General features: G+C 37.7%; 1 protein-coding gene across 2 annotated transcripts in view; it reads right to left on the reverse strand.

The window, feature by feature from the left end:
- Srsf19 (serine and arginine rich splicing factor 19) overlaps window positions 1-4,319 on the reverse strand; it is a 45,473-nt gene extending 41,154 nt beyond the window's left edge. Inside the window, exon 1 of one of the 2 annotated variants that reach the window (XM_087601216.1) lies at window positions 3,555-4,319. In XM_087601216.1, coding sequence (XP_087457342.1) covers window positions 3,555-4,218 — 664 coding nt within the window. In that variant the 5' untranslated portion in view covers window positions 4,219-4,319. The remainder of the gene's footprint in view (window positions 1-3,554) is intronic. The other variant, XM_087601217.1, reaches the window with a different exon arrangement.
- Window positions 4,320-17,301: the final 12,982 nt, after the last annotated feature.

A 17,301-nucleotide genomic window follows, 5' to 3' on the forward strand; every position in this document is an offset into this window, starting at 1 on the left:
ACTGATTCTTGATGGAGACTCTAAAACGCAGAGGGGCCTAGGCCTGTTCTTCAAATGCAAAGAATCAAAACATGCCAGACTAAACTACTATATGCTGTAAAATTATCAGTCATAATTGATGAAAAATAGCATTTCATGAGAAAACCAAACTTATACAGTATCTATCGTACAAATTCATCTCTACAGAAGGCACTAGAGAAAAGACTTCAACTAAAAGTGGTTGTCCACACTCAATAAAACTCAAGTAATAAATAATCTTTAGCTGGCAAATAAAAAGATGGGGAAGGGACATAAACAATAGCAACAAAATACTAGAAATCAACAAGGACTTCTCATTTATAACTCTCAATATCAGTAATTTATCAATAAAAAGATACAATCTAAAATCTTGGATTATAAAAACAGGAACCATCCTTCTGCTATATCCAAGAAAAGCACATTAATATCAAAAGAACTTTAACATCACCTCAGGATAGAAGGCTCAACAAATATATTCTAAGCAGCAAATGAACCCAAGAAGCAAGCAGGTAGAGCAATTTTAATATCGTATGAAAAAGACTTCAAAAAAGCTAATCATAAGAGACAGAAGACACTGTATACTCGTTAAAAGATGAATCTACCAAGATGATTTTACCATTCTAAACATTTGTATACCAAAGTTAGGGGCACGCCACTTCATAAAAACTGTATATTATCATCTTCAGAGGGATAGTGTGTAACTTTAATACCCAGCTCTCAGCAATATACTGATCCTGCAGACAAAAACTAAATATAGAAATGCTGTAGCTAAATAATATTACAAATCAAATGAACTTAGCGAGCTTTTATGTAACATTTCCATCCAGCTTGTCAGTACCTGGAGAAACTTACTCCAAACTAGATCAAATGTTTGAACATAATGCAAGCCAAAATGTTATAAGAAAGCAGAGATTAAAACTGAATATTAACAAAAACAGAAACAACAAAATGTTTAACAACTCATTAAAATTGAGTCACTTACTGCTGAATAAAAGTTGGTCAAGATATAAATGAAGAAGGAAATTAACTACATTTAGACTTTAATGAAATTAAAAACACCATATACTCAAAACTATACCACACAAGGAAGGGTGTTCTAGAGGCAAATTCATAGCACCAAATACCTATATAGGAAAATTTGGAAAGATTTAACATTAGCAGCTTAAAGGCAGACAGATATTAATGCTCTAGATGAAAAAACAAGAAATAACATCTCAAAGTAGTAGAGAGCAATAAATAATCAAACTCAGGGTTGATATTAATAAAACAGAAAGAAACAAAATAATAAACAAAGAATCAATGAAATGCAAAGTTGGTTCCTTGAGAACCTACCAGTAAGATTGGTAAACCCTTAATCAAATTAAATAAAATGTAGAGAAATAAATTCTATTAAATAAAATTAATAGAATTGGAGAATAAATGGAGGATATAAAAACAGGCACCAAAAGAAAAAATTTCAGAGAATAGTAAGGTCATTATTTTAAAAATGTGTTCTCTAAAAAACTGAAAACCTGAAAGAAATGCATAAAATTCCTGATATAAAAAACCTACTAAAGCTAAATCTACACTCACTGCATAATCTATTAAAGCAGACCCACAGCTCTAGTGAAATAGAAGTAGTAATTAAGTCTCACAAAAACAACAACAAGAACAAGAATAAGAACAACAACAAAAACAACAATAACAACAACAGTTAAAAACTCAGGGCCAGATAGGTTTAGTAAAAAATTCTACTAGGGTTTCAAAATATTGCCAATACTCATTAAATTATTCTGCAAAGTAGAAACAGAAAGAACACTGTATAATTTTTTATAATACCACAATTACCATGATACATATATCACACAAAGAAACAATAAAGACAGAAGATTATAGGCCAATTTCTCTCATGAGCCCAGATACCAAAATTCTCAAACCAAATCCTTCAAAATTCCTTCAAACCAAGTCCAATGACATATAAAAAGATTTTTCATGATGATAAAGTTTATAGGTTTTATACCAGAGTTATGATAGGGAAAATGGCATGGGATGATTAAATAGATGGGAAGTGAGGAGGGTTTAAGTGTAGGAAGAGAAAACTAAACAGAAGGACCAATTGAGGGGTCATATGAAAACCTCTCTAGTAAATTATTCTTAAAAATATACTTATATAAAAGCAATATAAGCTTAATAACCAAATAATGGGATGGCAATGCCCCAGTAGATATCTCTTACAACCAAGTGAGACTTTTAGTGCCAGGAATGTGTTATATTTGATGAAGATTTTGCCAAAGCGGCCTCACAGAAACTCCAAAACAAATGAGGTTGCTCTCCACAAATTAATGCTAAATCCATATTGCTGAACACATCTACATAATTCATTGAACATGGAGAAATAAAACTGGTGCCTATTAAAGGCTTCATCCCTCCTGACTAATGCTCTTTGTACTAGAAAATACCCAGCCTAGTATCAAAGAAAAAATGTAAAATATAACACAACCACAACATTTTTGATTTACAAGGGTAATCCGTCTCCAAGATAGAAAAACTCAACAGTGGCATAAAACTTTTTAGAGTAACAAAATATTATTTGATTGGATTTAAGGCCCATTTCTTAAGATTGAACCCATGATGATACTGTGCAGATGCCCAAAAACCTGAAATAAAAAGGAAGGGTAACAGTATGGATTTGGATGGTTGAGGAGGATCTTGGAAAATTTGAGAGAGAAGAAACCATAATCAGAATATATCGTATAATAAATCTACTTCCAATTTGAAAACATAATGAATTGAATACATTTCTGATTCAGAAATTTTATAATGGTAACCGTGAAGTAAAGAATAAATAAGATCGACAGTAGAACTAGTTTTAGCAAGTGCATAACACAAAGAGAAACAGTTTCCATAGCAGTTTCAAGCTCTAAAGTTATCAAGTAATCTTTACTGGAAATGTCACCTTAATAGTTAAATACACTTCCTCAGCAGCTATACAGTTGTGCTTGATTCTTTCAAAAATGTAAAAATATTAGAATTTTGCCTGATAAATAATTATAGAAACTATAATATCTCTGTATCTATGAAAGTTTTGGTTATCGTTTGAAGTGAAAAATATAGAGAGAAAAATACAAAGCAAAAGTATGTTTACAATTTTTTATGGGCTTTTAACTTGAAAGGATGAAAGCTACAAGAAATCGTGCTTTTACTGCATTTTAGATAAGAAGGAAACATAGACATTTTCATAGGAGGCTTCAAATGAAGCTAATACTCTATTAACATGTTTTTTTTTAATTAAGCATTCTTAGTCTTAAGTTATGTTTTACTTCAGATTCTTAAATAAGAAAATATTAAATCTTTCAACAATTTCCAGTGAATTAAATAATATTCAAATAGCAGCTATAAAACTAATTTTAAATCACAACATTTATAATTAAATCCTGTGCAATATATCATTCTTTTATATTTCTATTGACTTTTTATCAAAAACTCACTTCCTTTTCTTTCATGCTTCCAAGTACTCAGACTATTTGTTGAGGAATTTTTAACCTATTTTGGCCTACCTCCTCCTGAAGGATACTTGGAGACACTCTTACATGAAGACTTAGACTTGGGTTTCTTCTTTTCTCCTGGGCGGTTTCTAGACTTTGGACAGGCCCTGTTTGGCAGCTTTTGAGTAGACAGTGAGGACTGGGTCGTGGATCCATTGGTTGATGCCGATTTTCTGTGGGAGTGATTACAAGATTGAGATTTGGATTCTGAGTTGTCTGGAGACAATCTGCTCTGAGATCTGGTTTGGATCCTGGTATTGGAACAATGCTGTCTTTTATATTGTTTCTGTAATTCATGGTTTTCTTCCTCATAATGGTATTGTCTTCCATGGCCACAGTCAGGTTGAGCATAATGTAGATCATCATTGTGTACCATTTGTACCTTCAGTTTATTGCCATCCAGTAAAATCCCATGTAGGCCATGCATGGCATCCTTGGCATCACAGTTGTTGTAGAAATGGATGAAGGCAAAGCCATAGTTCTCTTCAGTTAAATGATTTCGGGGGACGAATACATCACCAACAGCCCCATAATCCTCAAATATGAGCTTCAGGGTATAAGATGAAGTGTGGTAGGCAAGGTTTTCAACCTTGAGGCAGGTCATTCCATCTACATTGAGAAGAGCATGAGAGCATCGCATTATCCTTGATAGTTTTGGATCCTCTGAATTGAACATTTTTTAATGGAAAATACATTGGATCTGTAAGAGGAGAAAAAAAAATGGCTATGAGCGTTTTCTCTGGTTCAGTTGACCACGAGGCTTTCACCGTTAAATTTCAGTTATATTCCCTCAGACATTCTAGAATGGTTCACAGAGCCCTACTGATTCATAGAGCTGAAACCATTCACGGTATCCCAATGGAGGAGTTAGAGAAAGAACTGAAGGAGCAAAAGGGGTTTGCAACCGCATAGAGAAAACAACATTATCAACCAACCAGTCCCCTCCCCTCCATGACAAGCTCTCAGGGTCTAAACTTCCAACCAAAGAGTACACATGGAGGGACCCAAGATTCCAGCTGCATATGAAGCAGAGGATGGCATTGTCTGGCATTAAGCGGAGGAGAAGCCCTTTGTCCTGTGAAGGCTCATTTCCCCAGTGTAGGGGAACAGCAGTGTGTTAAAGCACGAGTGGGTGGGTAGGGGTGCGAGCATCTTTATGGAAGCAAGGGGGAGAGGGAAGGGAGGGAGAAAAGGGATAACATTTAAAATGTACATACATAAAATATCCAATAAATTATTTTAAAAAATAAATAGAGAAATAAAAGTATACACCAGTATTTTTAAAAGGTTATTTTGTGTATATAAGGGTCTTCATACACACCAGAAGAGGACATCTGTACAGATGGCTGTGAGCTACCCTGTGGTTCCTGAAACCGAACTCAGAACCTCTGGAAAAATAGCTAGTACTCTTAACTACTGAGACATTATTCCAACCCACTGTTTGCAAGTTTAAATGTCATATAATCAAAACACAATTCTTTTAAATTTTTCAGTATAAATTCAAACATGCAGCACCAATAAAATATTAGAATTGGATTGATTTATAATTATTATAACTTTCAGCTTTCAATACTCTTCATCATAAAGTGGTACATAGTTATTAAAGTTTTTATTCCTTCCACTCAATAATCTATATAGCAACAATATAAACAAAGCAGATTGCAAATTTGAAAATAATTTTTTGCAGCATGGGGAATTGATTTATTTTTGTTCAAACACATTTTTATTTAAAATAAATGAATTTACATGTTTTATTTATTTTGAGATAGAATTTTTTCTATGCAGCCCTAGCTTTCCTGTAATTCACGTTGTAGATCAGAATGGCCTAAAGTTTATGGGGATCCATCTGCTTCTGTTTCCCCAATACTGAGAAAATGGATCTGTGACCTCAGGCCTGGCGCCCAAAATATTTTTTTCAGTACAAGGATTTGAACCCAGATCTGCACACATTCTAGTCAAGTGCCACACATATACACATTTTAAATAAATATATTTAGATAGAAGAAAAAATAAATATACAGACAAGTAAAATGACTGAAATAAATAAACCACTGAACATGTATCTTTCTTTTTGGACTCCACAATTTCTGAAATGTTTATTCTGTGTCAGCTAAACCAAATTAATTTTGGACTCAACAATTTCTGAAAAATTTTCATGATTTTATATGAGCTAAACCAAATTAATTTATTACCTCTTTGAGTGAAGCACCAATACTTCTTTACATTGGCAGTGATCACTATTTTGTTTTCAGTTTAGATAATATCATCATTGCAACTGATGTTGCATATGTCTAGGGAGAGTTCAAAATGATTTTAAAAGGGAAAGCAGAAATTATAATAAATAACATGTTTGTTTTGCTTTGAATCCATCTAAAACTTTTGAAGAGAATGATATATTAATGAAAATGAAAGAGTACTGAGAGAAATTTGTAAGAAACTCTAAGAAGGTAGTTCGATTGTTGTTTTCCATACTAGACTATAGCCGATTCAGGTTATATTTAGGAGAAATATATATATATATATATTTCCCAAACCCTCTTGTATGAAGTAGCTGCTTGAAATCTCAACATTAATTGTATCTGCTTTCATACACTTTTTTTCTTTCATCCCTTTCCCTCTTTTCTCTACAAAGACCAAAATCCTAAATTTCATTTTTCAGACTCTTGGATCATTGTTACTATATGGTGTGTCATTCCCCATCCTCACACTCAATGCCCATATGGCATTTAACTGCTTAATTGGCATATTTTTTATACTTCTAGCTCACAAATTGCTTTTACTTTTTCTCCTCTTGCCAACTCCCTTTGCCCACGTGTTAAGATCTCCAGTGTGCTTGAGTGCTTGAATTACTGTTTTCTTTCTCCCTTTTCAAAAGGCAGCACCCAGTTCCCTCATGAGTACAAGTTTTGAAATTATTTTATCTATGATACAGAGAACCTCTAAAAGGGATCTAAATGGAATAAACAGTTGTCATACTGTACTAGATAGTTACTTCTTTCATATAAATTCTCTCTCTCTCTCTCTCTCTCTCTCTCTCTCTCTCTCTCTCTCTCCCAACCAAAGAGTACATATGGACAGAACCATGGCTCCAGCTACATATGTAGCAGAGAACAGTCTAATTGGGCATCAATGAGAGGAGAGGTCCTGAGCACTGTGATGGCTCAGTGTCCCAGTGTAGGGGAATGCCAGGGCAAAGAGAGGGTGTTGATGGGTTGGTGGGTGGGGGAACACTCTCATAGAGGCAGGAGGAAGGGATAGGGGGATTACAGAGGGGAAATTTGGAAAGGAGATAACATTTGAAATATAAGTAAATATCCAATAGAAAAAATAATTTTTATAAGTATTCCATGCATTTATAAAACAAGCAAACATAGAAAGACACAGACTTTTCAAGCTAATCATAATAAACAGAGAACTTGTCTATTTTATTATTACTCATTTTCCATTTCCTTGGTTCCTTGTTTACATTTTGAAACGTTAAAGATCCCTAATGGCATGCTGTTCTTGAACCTATTCAATAAAATTTTTCAATGTATTTCTCTAGAGAGCTTGCTATTATAATCACCTTCTCTCTTGTGTATTAGATTTGCATATTAGTTATCATAAACATGTTGCACACTGTTAGCTCTCTTTTATTCTATGAGATGAATAGTCTCAAAGTCCATGAGCTTTGATTTCCTCAATCATGCCTCTGAGAGATGAATGAGAGATTCTATGACAGTGGAAAAAATAACAAGTCTGTTTTCTAAAGCAAAAGTAGTAGCATTTCTATAGTCAAATGAAATACAATCTAGAAGGAAAAGAAAATAGTGAGAGAAGTGAAAAGGAGAAAAAAATAAAACAGTCTAAATTTCTTCATTATTATTTCTTTTAAGATATATGTATATATATATATACATACATATATATATATATATATATATATATATATATATATCTTTGGTTATATCACATTTAGAGTGTTTAAGCATATATTCTGTACTATGCTATTGCTTTATAATGATACCTAAGTAACTCAATTTTTAAAATTTTTATATAAGCAGCATATCCTTCTATATAACCATAAAATATTCATATAACACAATATGAGATTTTGAAAGATAACATTAATTTAACATTTACCTCAGTGTATCATTAATTGCTTGACTTTATTCTGTTGCAAATGAATTCTTAGTGCATCTAATTCCTACATTACTTACTGCAAAATATATGTGTATGCGATAAGCACTACTCATGTCTTTCATATTTGTGAATTCTGTATTTGTGAACTCGACCAACAAAGAATCAAGAATAGCCAAATAATACAAAGACTTTGGTATCTTTTGGGGTGATGTCTTACAATGTATATATTCCTTTGTATAAGAAATGATAAAGTATGTGTTTATGTTATTACACAGATTAGATATAATTAATATGTTTTAAATAAAAGTCATTTTTACTTTCACCTAAATCATACATGTCTTTTATTTACCTAATTATTCTGCTAATATCTTAGGATGCTAGATAATTTTGAGTTAAATTTTCTGTCGAAATTTCAGATATTATAATGCACTCATTTTTATGCTATCTAAACCACAGAAGACAAAAGTACTAGAAAGGAAGAAAACTACTTCACAAAATGAATTGCTGCCCTTGAAGCACTCTATACATAGGAAACAGTCTTCTTTCATTCTATCACAGGTTTTAAATTTATGAGATCAAATAAATATAAGGATAAAGATCAATCAGAAAAATTATAATTCCAAGAGTATACATTGAAGCCCATTTTAAAAAGAAAAAAGAACAGAAAATTCAAAATGAAAACTTTGCATTAAATAATTTCATAACAGGCTAAGAAATATGAGAATAATCATTATTTCCTAAACTAATATAGATGTTGTCTTTTTGTAACTGAAACACCAAAGAAAGAAAATATAAACCTCACAGTTTCCTCCTGTGTTTACAGAGGGAATATACTTTTATTGTTCACTTAAGTTGTCTCTCTAGGTAGTCCATATAATCTACACTGAAAAAATTTCGCAAACATCTTTCTTCATCTCCAAATAGAAATTAAATTATTTTTGAGGTGCTAGAAAGTACAAGAAAATAATTTATCATTAAGTTCCATTGTTTTCTTAATTAAAAGTTACATCATTCACTTTGCTGTTATTTTGGATATAATATGTTAGGTATATAAATTATTTTCAGATTTTAAAAACTTGTTTTTAAGCTACGTATATAGAGTATATTTTCAATAACCCTAAAATTAATTTACCATTAATTTTTCAAGTAGTCGCTTACAAATTAATATGTAAAAATATCACAATAAATACATAAAACTTTCATTTCATCTCTCTTTCAGACATAATATTGTCATATGTGGAATGATTATGCCACAAAAATTCCATTATCACAGTCTTGGTAATAAGGTGGATATACTGGGTTAGTAAAAAACAGCTCTGCTGGGAATTCTACACAGTAAATGAATTAGTTACCAAATATAGAAGCAACCATCTGAATTTGTTCAATATGAAGTACACTATGGATTTATCAGTGAGATATGTGACAGCTTTAAAGTAATGTACATATATGACTGAGTTTATGAGAAATCAAATAATCATGGAAGTATGTACTCTTTAAAACATAGATATGATGTCAGTATCTATCAGAAAAAGAATACAGTAAGTAGGGATACCTAGTGAGTAAAATATTGTATATGGTGTAATAAAGATAAATGGAATTTAAGGCTGGTATTATACTCTCTTTTTCTTGTGAATATATGCTATTTAAAGCAAGATAAGGTTAAAAGCATATATTAATTTATATTATGAAACTTGACATGTAGCTTAGATGTTTGTACTCAATGTGTATATAAATAAAATACACCTAAGGTTTTGTTTTGCAAATATTTAAGATAAAAACTAAACTTGTGTTTGAGAAGGCACATAATTAAAGTATAAGAAATAAAGACAAACAAGGATATATTTTGTAATGTTTCATATTTCATTTGTTTTCAAAATATCTATGATTTTGAGACTTGATTTCCAGCCTCTTTTTGACACCTGATTCTCAAGCTTGCAGTATGTATATGAGGTACAGAACCTTAACAGGTAGGCCTAATATGAGGTTCTCAGGTCAGCTTGAGTGTGCAACTGTTTTGCAGCATGTGACCATTGGTGTGTTGGTTCATTTCTGGGTCTTCAATTCTATTTCACTGATCTACCTGCCTGTCTATGTACCAATACTATACGGTTTTTATCACTATTGCTCTGTAATACTGCTTGAGGTCAGGGATGGTGATTCCCCCAGAAGTGCTTTTATGGTGGGATATAGTTTTCACTATCTTGGGTTTTTTGTTATTCCAAATGAATTTGCAAATTGCTCTTTCTATCTCTATGAAGAATTGAGTTGGCATTTTGATGGGGATTTCATTGAATCTGTAAATTGCTTTCGGCAAGATGGCCATTTTTACAATATTAATCCTGCCAATCCATAAGCATGGGAAATCTTTCCATCTTCTCAAATCTTCTTCAATTTCTTTCTTCAGAGACTTGAAGTTTTTGTCACACAGATATTTCATTTGCTTGGTTAGAGGTACACCAAAGTATTTTGTTATTTGTGTCTATTGTGAAAGATGTCATTTCCCTAATTCCTTTCTCAATCTTTTAACACTTTGAGTAGAGGAAAGCGACTGATTTTTTTTTTTTAGTTAATTTTACATGCAGCCATGTTGGTGAAGTTGGTTATCGTATTTAGGAGTTCTCTGGTCGAAGTTTTGGGACCACTTATGTATATTATCATATCATCTATCATCATGAGTGTGGTAACCCAGTCACAAAAACACATATGGTATGCACTCAGGGATAAGTGGACATTAGCTCGAAAGAACCGATTACCCAAGTTACAATCCACAGACCACAAGAAGCTCAAGAAGAAGGGCAACCAAAGTGCAGAAGTGTCAGACTTTCGTAGAAGGGAGAACAAAAGTATTCATACAGGAGATATAAAGACAATGTTTGGAGCATTGACTGAAGGAAAAGCCATCCAGAGATTACCCTAACTCGGGATCCATCCCATACACAACCACCAAGCCTAGAAAATATTGCTGATACGAAAAAGTGCATTCTGACAGGAACCTGATAGCTGTTTCCTGAAAGGTTGTGCCAGAGCATGACAAATAAAGAGGTGGATGTTCAGAGCCTGTCCCACGCTATGTCTCGCCAGCAAGAATGACGCAGGACACAAAGGATCCTTCTGCAGAAACAGCTTTAATGCATCTTGAGAGCGAGAGCACAAGCTTACAATACGGAGACCCCGAGTGAGGGAAAGACCATCCCTTATATAGGAAACTATCCTCGCCTAGGACGTGTCACTCTCTGGCTGGTCGCTGCTAAATGTGCCAGATGACGTACCACAGCATATGTGTCCCCCTGAGTGAGGAATTTACCAGGCGCTTGCATATTGCCCTTTTATTAGGTGCATCCTGCCGGATATCGGCGCCATCTTACAATGGAGAATGTGAGGACGGCCCTCCACATCTCCCCCTTTTCTGTTTTTAAGCAAATAGGACACCCATAAATAGGAGGGTGAAGGCAGAGGTCATATCCTTGCACAAAGTTGGCGAACCTGTACAAGAGAGATACCCTTAAGCTGTTGTTGAGACCCAGGGCACTCCCGACCCGTCTCACTGCCATTTTTCGAGGGAGGGAAAACTGGGGCCGATACCCTCATGTAATATGACATGCCTTCCAGGGAGCTTGTTTGGTAGAACTTCCCTGTGCGATGCTAAGCTCGTCATCCCTCATGGGCTGCTCAAGCCGGACACTCTAATCCTGTGCAATGAACCGAGGTTCTAGGAGTGCAACAGTTGTCCAGCCGGCGACCTATTGCTTAAGCATGGTTAACCAAATATCGGCTGATGCTCCTTGTTCAAGGGCTATAAGCGCCTGGGCGATCACAATTTTGTCCCTCTTTGTTTGAAATCTCAATTTGCAAAGCAACCAGAGGAGTAACACTAATCCGCAGCAGAGGACAGCTCCAAACAGTCCCACCCCCACCCATTCCTTAAAATAAGAGACTGCTGAGGATGATCCAGGATGACAATCCTGTCAAAGACAGATCCAGTCGGGTAGAGTTTACTTGAATGATGGCCGCTCTCAATTCCCTGAGTGTCTGCTCAAAATCCGAGGTCCAATTCTGTAACAAATGCTGTGAAAGGGTTTTAGACAAATTGGCAGCTTTGGTAAATTGTTCATACTGTATAGATGTGACACAAAGGCCGGGGAGCTTTTGTTCACAGCCAAGCTGGGCCAGTTGCCATAGGATGTCTAGCTGCTCTTGGACCAGATCTATACGTTGGTTAACAAGCATGAGACCTCCTTGTATCTGAGTATTAGCCCAGGCCTGTCTGTCCAGAGCCTCAGAGACGGTAGCCGATAAATCATTGATAGTTTGGGTTGTCTGTACTGAATTTGACAAGGCCAATGCCGAGGCAGTAACGGAGGCAGCAACTGCCGTTGTAGCAATAATGCCAACAATGATCGCAGAAATGCCAAAATCTCTTTTTCCTCTAAATAAGGTCAGGGTCCCCGGAGTCTCAACAGGGAGTGGGATCAAGCGAGGCATGCGGGTAACTACCGCTATGGAATATTGGCTAGCATCCCAGCACAGGGCATAAAAACATGAACCGTCTGTACAATTCAAATTAGAAATTTAGTGGCATTACTTATAATCCACACAAATGGCGGCCAGACACAAACCGGAGCAGGGTTAAACCCCGTGTTCCAGTAAGGTTTATATTTTATATGAGTAGCTGTCCAGACAGAGGCTGAAGGGTGGATATTCCCCGTCCAGGAAAATGATAACTGTCCCTTTTTGCCCTTTCCTCCAAGTAGCATCGCCATGGGCGTAAGATCAGTGCAGCTACCATTAACGCCACAAAGCATCCATTGATCAAAGGGATTATTATTGGACCATCTAGGATCAATGGTGGTGAAGTTCACTCCGCCTCCCAAATCAGGGGAGAAGGAGAAAAAAATTCTGGACTGCCCAGGGAGAGTCCCGGGACTGGCAACCAGTCCATGGCAAAGTAAGTTTTTCATCCTGGGTCCCTCTACAAAAGGGTGCCAACTTTGGTTGACAGAGAGGGCAGGTGGAGGAGTTAATGAAAGGCCACCAACCATAGAGAACTGTGGCATTAGCCACAATGTCTTCCTCACCAGTTCCCCATGTGGCCTCCCTTAACCAAGCATAAGATTGATTACTCAACATAATGCAAGGAAGATCAGAAGATGTTTTGTTGAATATACCAAAACAAAGGCTGCCCTTAAGGGGAATAGTCCTATTTTCTTTTACTTGCTCTATTTGGGAATCTAATGGTAAATAGGCTAGTCCCAATTCTTTGTTGGTAGTAAAGAAACGTGGAAACACTTGGTCATTATACATCACCGGCATCGGGAGGGGTAAGGTTGACATTATTCCCCACCGTAGTTCGCTCTGCACTTTTATTGGCACTCCCTGGATCAGCATGAGGATCACCAGAGTTGTCATCTTCTTGGTCCTCTGTCTTGATATTCCTAGTAAGTCGTCCCGGAACCCAAACTGGATTTTCATTATCCTGTGGAAAAATGCAAACAGCTCCCCTGGATCTTATCAAAACAGGATCTGGGCCCTTCCATTCGTTTGTCAATACATCCATTTAACTAATTCTTTTGTCCTTTTGGGCTCTGAGCAATGTCGCTCAGCCGCTGTTTGCCCAGCTTCATCAAGATTTAAAAAAATTAAGGTAAAAAGGGCCAAAGCAGTGGCCACTCGGGGTGTTGGGGGGAGTTCTATCATAATTCCCCCTCTTTGTTTTATTAAATATGATTTGAGCGTCCGATGAGCGCACTCTATGATTCCCTGTCCTTGAGGGTTGTAGGGCAGGCCCATCAGATGGGTAACCTGCATCTGAGCACAAAACTGACAGAATTTTTGAGATGTATAGGCGGGGCCATTGTCAGTTTTTACACATCTTGGCTTTCCCCAAGCACTCCATGCTTCAAGGCAGTGCTGAATGACATGTGTTGTTTTTTCTCCTGTAAGTGGGGTGGCATGTAGAATGCCAGAACATGTATCTATAGATACATGCACATACTGTAATTTTCCAAAAGTAGAATTATGAGTAACATCCATTTGCCAGATTTGCAATGGCTGTATTCCTCTCGGGCTGACCCCGATGTGAGGAACTGGGAGGAACTGGCAGCACTGTTGGCATTGGGTGACTATATCACGTGCCTCTTTTCTAGTTATAGAGAAGCAGCGGCGTAAAGTTTCCGAGGTAACATGGAAATTGCCATGAAAAGATTTAGCGGCCTCTAGAGGAGAGGCCAGGGCCACAGCTATCATTTTTGTGGCTTTGTCAGCCAAATCATTCCCTGAACTCATTGGACCAGGGAGTCCAGAATGGGCCCGTATATGAGTAATATATACAGGGAATCTCCTATTTATTAAAATAATTTGGATTTTTTGGAAAATCTCTGCTACCTTGCTAGTTGTCTTAATTACGCCGGCGGTTTCTAGGATATTAACAGCATTGACCACATAGGAGGAATCTGAAACAATATTTAGAGGCATCTGGAATTTTTCAAGGACCTCCATGACCACTAGGCATTCTACCACTTGGGGTGAGGTTTCAAAATATTGTCGTGAGAACACTTGGGAATTTACCACATATGCTCCCACCCCTGTTTTGACCCATCCGTATACACAGTTATCCCTTCTTTTAACGGTCTGTGGGATGTGACGCGAGGGAAAACAACAGGTTGTGATCTAGCAAAACATAATAGGGGGTGTTTAGGATAATGATTATCTATCTGTCCAGCAAAGGAAGTAACTAACACTGCCCAAGAATTTGAGGTAGCAGCTAATGTTTGAACCTGAATGGCTGTATATGGTACTATCAAAGTTTTGGGTTCTTTCCCAAAATGAGTAATAGCTGCCTTCAACCCGTGGAGTGTAAGCTGAGCGACCGCATCGGGATACCAGTCAATAATCTTAGCAGGAGATGCATTGGGATGGATCCATAATAAAGGCCCATTCTGCCACAAGACAACTGTTGGTAATTGCATAGTTTTGAAAACGCTCAAATCAAAAGGTTTGGTTTCATCAATGCGCTGCAATTGAGCATCCTGTAAGGCCTTTTCTACAACTTGTAAGGCCTGGTTTGCAGCTGGGGTCAATGCTCTTGGAGAGGAGATATGAGAGTCCCCTTCCAAAATATCAAATAAGGGCTTCAACTCAGCAGAGGAAATCTTTAAAAATGGTCTCAGCCAATTTATATCTCCCAATAACTTTTGGAAATCATTTAAGGTATGCAAATGATCTCTGCAAATCTCTAATTTCTGGGGAACTATTTTTTCAGGATAAATGACCGATCCCAGAAATGAGCCAATTTCTGCAATTTGAACCTTTTCTACAGCGACTTGTAGTCCCCATCGTCCCAATGTTTTGATTAAGATGGGATATGAGGTCTGTAAGGTTGTTAAATCTTTATCACATATTAAAATGTCATCCATGTAATGAGCCAGAAGCAAAGAGGGAAATTGCTTCCTTATAGGTTCAAGGGCTCGTTGCACATATAGCTGACAAATAGTGGGGCTATTGGCCATGCCTTGAGGTCGGACCTTTCACTGAAATCTCTTATCAGGTTCAAGATGATTAGTAGCTGGTATAGTAAATGCAAACCTCTGTCTGTCCTGTGGACACAAGGGGATGGAAAAGAAACAATCCTTAATGTGTATAATTATTATCTTCCATTGCGGAGAGTAAGGGTAGGCCTCGTTGGATCGAGCCAAATAAATGCATCTGTGCATTAATGGCTCTCAAATCATGGAGAAGTCTCCATTTTCCTGATTTTTTCTTTATCACAAAAATAGGAGTATTCCATGGTGAAATGGACGGTTCTAAATGACCAAGCTGCAATTGTTCATTAACCAATTTAGTGGCAGCTTCTAATTTTTCAGAGGATAGATGCCATTAAGGAACCCATATAGCCTCCTCTTTGAGCCAGGGTATGGGCATAGAACCCTCAATGGCACCTAGGAAAAACCCAGGCCTTGTTTATGGGGGTTTGTGACTGGTTCAATGGGCGTGAGACAGCCCTGTTCTAATCGCCCTAGGCCTTTCCCTCCCTTATAGCCCATCCTGGACATCATGTGGGCCACTTGTGGGGGGTATTCGTTAGATAAGGTTAGTCCCATGGTCTGCATAACATCTCTCCCCAAAGATTAACAAGTAGGGGAAGTACATAGGGAACAAATTGTCCCTGTCGGCCATCGACAGTCATCCAAGTTAGAGTGGCAGAGCTGATTTTAGGGCTCGACTGGTAGCCTAAGCCTTGTAGCGAGTGAGAAGATCTTATGGTAGGCCATGATTGAGGCCACCATTTTGAGGAAATTATACTTTTATCAGCCCCAGTATCCAGAATGCCTTCAAATTTCTTTCCATTAATTTCTAAGCTCAATTTTGGGCGGTTGTTAAAATGAACCATCAAATATGCCAAATCATTACCAGTGGACTCCATGGGCCCCTTGGTATCCTGTATTGTGGTTTGGGAGCAAGGAAGGAGTAATAACTGTGCTATTCTATCTCCTTCACTTATGGAAAAAAGAATCTGAATATCAAGAGAGTGCTGAGCTTCAACAAGGCCTGGATGGACTTTTAGGGCGAGAGATCCTCTCCCAAGGACAAGGCCTATGGTTCCTGGGGGCAAAGGCCCCACAGTCTGAGCAGGAATTGGCTGAATGCCCATCTGGGGCGTTAGAAAGAAGTCGGAGGCGGCACACAGGTCCAGTTTTGTGTCACCTCTTGGGGAGTCTCCTCTGTCAGGGTCATGGCTTTCTGAAAGCGGTTCCCATATCTTTGAGGGCCCTGGGACCGGGGGCCCAACGATCCGTTTTTTGACATCTCATTAGGCTGAGCTTCTAAGGGAGGGAGCAGTTTGCCCTTAATATCCCTCACTGAGCGGCACCGGTCAGGCCTATGGTAGCCCTTGCCACATCAGACACAGATAGTTGCAGGCCTCCTGTCTCCCTTGGTTATCCTACAGTCTCTTTTTAAATGGCCCATTTTTCCACATTGAAAACATGATCTTGTATCTGTCCCTTTAAGGGGGCGTGGCCGGGACTGGAGAAAGGCGGCCGCCAAGCCTGCTTTAGTAAGGGGCCCGCCGAGCTCTCTGCAGACTCTGAGCCAGTCCTGTAATCCTTTAGTTTTTCTGGGGGCTATGGCTGCCCGGCATTCCTGGGTGGCTTGCTCGAAAACAAGCTGTTGTATAAGAGGCGCTGCTTGCTCCGCATCACCAAATATTCGTCCCGCAGTTTCTGTCATTCTGGCTACAAAGTCTGAGAATGGTTCCTGAGGTCCCTGGATGATACGAGTAAGTTGATTACCGGCCCCTCCTTTCTTGGTGAGTGCCTTCCAGGCCTTAATGGCTGAGCTGGAGACTTGAACATAAGCACCCCAATGGTAATTAGCTTGGTCCACTGCGAAGCGACCCTGTCCTGTCAAGAGTTCAAACGTCCATTCTCGCTGCTCAGGCATTAATGCCGTGACATTAGCTCTGGCCTGTGTTTGAGCCGCCTCATACCAAAGCGCCTTCCATTCCATATATTGGCCCATGATAACAAGTGTTGCTTTTGCAATCATCCGCCAATCGGCGGGTGTCAAATAATTTAGGGCCAGCCTTTCAAGAATTGTTAGGATGAAATTGGCTGTAACTCCGTACTTTCTGACAGACTCC

This window comes from Rattus norvegicus, chromosome X (assembly GCF_021556685.1).
Source record: "Rattus norvegicus strain SHRSP/BbbUtx chromosome X, alternate assembly SHRSP_T2T, whole genome shotgun sequence".
Taxonomy (NCBI): Eukaryota; Metazoa; Chordata; class Mammalia; order Rodentia; family Muridae; genus Rattus; species Rattus norvegicus.